The 3,669-nt window shown below is 41.0% G+C and overlaps 1 protein-coding gene across 1 annotated transcript in view; it reads left to right on the top strand.

The window, feature by feature from the left end:
• Window positions 1-3,669, top strand: part of LOC126493800 (extracellular calcium-sensing receptor-like) — a 58,193-nt gene that overhangs the window by 16,507 nt on the left and 38,017 nt on the right. The window contains exon 4 of the mRNA XM_050130904.1: window positions 474-683. Coding sequence (XP_049986861.1) covers window positions 474-683 — 210 coding nt within the window. The remainder of the gene's footprint in view (window positions 1-473; window positions 684-3,669) is intronic.

Here is a 3,669-nt window from a genome sequence, read left to right as displayed (position 1 = left end):
GAGTCGCCATGATGCTCCCACTCCAGACAGACGCAGGTTAAGATCCTCTCTGGTAAGCCAGCTCATGGGCTACACAGAATATTAGAAATGGGTTAGAACAATATGTAAGAGCTAGCCAATAAGAAACTGGACCTAGCCGGGCCAGGCAGTGTTTGAAAGAATACAGTTTCCGTGTAATTATTTCGGGCATAAGCTAGCCATGCGGGCGGCCGGGTGCCGGGGATGCAGCCCTGCCGCTCCTATTTCAACAGACACACCACACACACATACACACATAGAGAGAGAAAGAGAGAGATAAATATATTTGTGAGTTCCTGACTATATCACACATACTTGATCTTCCTTATTCCCAATGGTGCCAATCATTGGTTGAAGTGACTCTGTCTCACTGCAGAGGTGAATGAAATGTGGTATTTTGGACAAGACTCCAGACTGCCCCTGGATTGTCTACAATGTCTCCCTTCTTTCCTCAGCTGCTTCAAGCTCTTAGGAATGTGCACTTCAAGACTCCCGATGGAAGTGAAATTATATTTGATGCCAATGGAGATTTGGTGACATACTTTGATATATTCCAAGGACAGAAGACCCCTGATGGTGTATTCCGTTCAGTCCATGTAGGAATGATAGACCCTCAAGTCTCTTTGGGGAACAAAATGATGGTCCATTTGAAGAACAAAATCCAAGTGAGTTTCCTGAATGCAGAGATGAACTTATTCCAGTGTGTTAAAGTCACAGGGAAATTTCAGGTCAGGGGTCTTCGTTGCTACTTCGGCACCAAATTGATGAGGCTTTGGATTGGGTCAATCAGTTATAACTGGCTATGCTGTTTATCTCATTAGAGATCTTTCTCTGAATGATATTGATTCACCAGCAAAAAGGAAAATATAAAAGGTGGGGTTGGGAGATTGCTCAGTGGTCAAATTGTTTTGTATGCATTATAAAGAACCAGACTTTGGATCTCCAGAACACTTGTACATGCTGAGTGGGCAGTGGGTCTCACCTGTAATTTCATCCCTGGAAGATAGAAACAAGGAGATGCCCACAGAGACCTGACCAGTAAGACTAGCTGTATCAGTGAACTCTGGGTTTTCCTTTGAACTTCTGCCTCAATGAACACAGTGGAAAAGCAATTGAGGATGAATCTCAACATTAATCTTGGGCCTCCACATGTGCTTGTTTATACATGAACATGAGTCCACATAGGTGTACAAATGCATGCATACATATTTACACCACCCACACTTATGGATATGGGGGAAGGTTTTAACAAACAAGATGTACAAATACAATGAGAATCTGTAGTTGGTGCTCCCTTGGAAATATATTCAGTGTCTGTTCTCTGAGAAGAGAAAGATAGTGATACACTCAGTTAACTACCTTTCCATAGACCATCAGTTTACTTACTGTGTTAGTTTATTTCAGCCACAATTATAAATACCTGAGAACAGTTTGAAGTGAGGAAAAGTTTTAATCGTCTCATGGTTTGAGGGATTCAGGGTCAGATGTATCAATTGCTCTGGATGTGTGTAATTGAGGCAGTGTGTCATGCAGGGCAGCAGACATGTGGTGGGAGAATTTGCTGATGAGGGCATGTGGTTCAGGAAGTGAGGTGGCAGGGATCTTATTAGATTAGACTGTAACACAAGTTACATCTTACCAGTGCATAACCTCCGTGTCCCACTACCCTAAATCTAGTCCCATGTTCTATTTCTAATATGTATACTAATTTATCAGATTGCAAATCCATTGAGGAATTAATCCATTGATCATTCCAGAGGCATTCTCTTACTTAGGCTTTCTATTAGTGTCAAGAGACACCACAGCCAGGCACCTCTTATAAAGAAAAGGATTTAATGAGGAGGCTTACATTTTCAGAGGTTTATTAATCCATAATCATCCTTATGGATCATGGTGGCATATAGGCAGAAATCATGCTGGAGAAGGAGCTGAGAGTTCTACATCTTGACCTGTAGGCAACAGGAAGTGAACTATGCCACTTGGGATGACTTGAGCATATATGATACCCCAAGGCTCACCCCTCCAATGATATACTTGCTCCAACAAGGCCACACCTTCTCCAACAAAGCCATGTCTTTTCATAGTGCCTCTTCCTATCAGTTTATGTGGGCCATTTACATTCTAACCACCACATTCCATATCCTGGCCTTCTAAGCTTGTGACAATATTATAATAAAAACTGAATTTAGCCCATTGTACAAAGTTCTCACTGTTTATCACAGCTGAAACATGTTTAAAAGTCCAAATTCAGTCTCTTCTGAGATTCATGCAATCTCTTAACTGTAATCTCATATAAAATCAAAGTCAGAAAACAGGTCACATTCTTCCAGTATATAATGACAAGATATACATTACTGTTCAAAAATGTTAAAAGGGAGCATAGAGAAGAAATACTGGACCAAAGCAAGATGGAAAACTAGCTGGGAAAACTTTGTATCTTCATGCAAGATGTTAAAATGCTCTGCAGAACTCCAACTACTTTTAGCTTTGTTGACGACAACACTCTTGTCTCTCTTGGGCTCGTTCCACTCCTTGTTAGCAGCTCTCCTCAACAGGTTTCCTATAGCTCTGGCAACTCTAGCATCCTGGGGTCTCCAAGGCAATTCAGGCTTCACCTTCAATGCTTCATGCAATGGCCTCTCCAGTCCTTCATCCAGGGACTCCCCTACCACATGCCCCATCAGCTTTCTTTAGTCTTAGAGGCAAACTCCATAACCTCTCTCTGCTATCCTTAATGCCAGAACCATATGGCCAAACTGCCAAGTTCTCTTGCTTACTGCAGTTTGGCCTCTCATTCAATTACATCTTTACCATCTTTATGTTTCTGATGGTTCCATTAACTGCCTAAGTTTGACTGTCCTAAGATTGGATCTGTAGACTAGGCTGGCCTCAAACTCAGAGATCTGCCACCTCTGCTTTCTGAGTTCTGGAATAAAAGACATACACCATTATGCCTGGTCCTAAGCCTTTCTTTAATTTATTTTTGCTATTTAGATGTTTGTCTGGGTGAGATCTTGCCCTGAGTTCCCCATTCACTTTATTCCATTACTTAATCTGTTTATCACGTTGAACACAGGATTTAGCTCTATGCCAGGTCATGATATTCCTTTTCCCTTCAAATTTTACATTTTGTATTTTTCCTTGCTCAGCTTGCTCCTTTTAATTAGAAATTTTCATTAGAGTAATACTATTAGCCACATGATAGGGTCTATATTACGCTTTTTTGAGATTTTTTTTTTTACTGCCAATGAAATTAATCCAAAACTCTTCAATTTAGCACCAGGCAGACTCTGTGGACTAGTGCAAACAGCAGCCACACTCTTCACCTTAATAGCCCAAGAAAAATCTCTAGGCAATACATTAATATTCTTTACTTCTGAAACTTCTTGAGCCTGGCCCACAGTTAATCTAATCACAATCAGCCCCTTAGTCTCCCATGCTCCTAGTAGTATGGCAATAGTAGCACTAAGCATCACTTAAAATTTCCTACTGCTTTTCTAATCCACTGTCCCGTGGTCCACGTTTATTGAAGCAGAAGCTTTACCAGGGCTATCACTTCAATACCCAATTTTCAGGAACCATCTGCTGTCTTAGTTAAGGTTTCTATTGCTATGAAGAGATACTATGACACCAACATCTCCTAGAAAGGAA

Source organism: Alexandromys fortis, unplaced genomic scaffold (genome assembly GCF_014885135.2).
Source record: "Alexandromys fortis isolate MF-2015 unplaced genomic scaffold, M_Fortis_MF-2015_v1.1 scaffold_339, whole genome shotgun sequence".
NCBI classification, from domain to species: Eukaryota; Metazoa; Chordata; class Mammalia; order Rodentia; family Cricetidae; genus Alexandromys; species Alexandromys fortis.
Note: the sequence above shows the minus strand (reverse complement) of the source record. Positions and strands in the feature narration are given on the sequence as shown.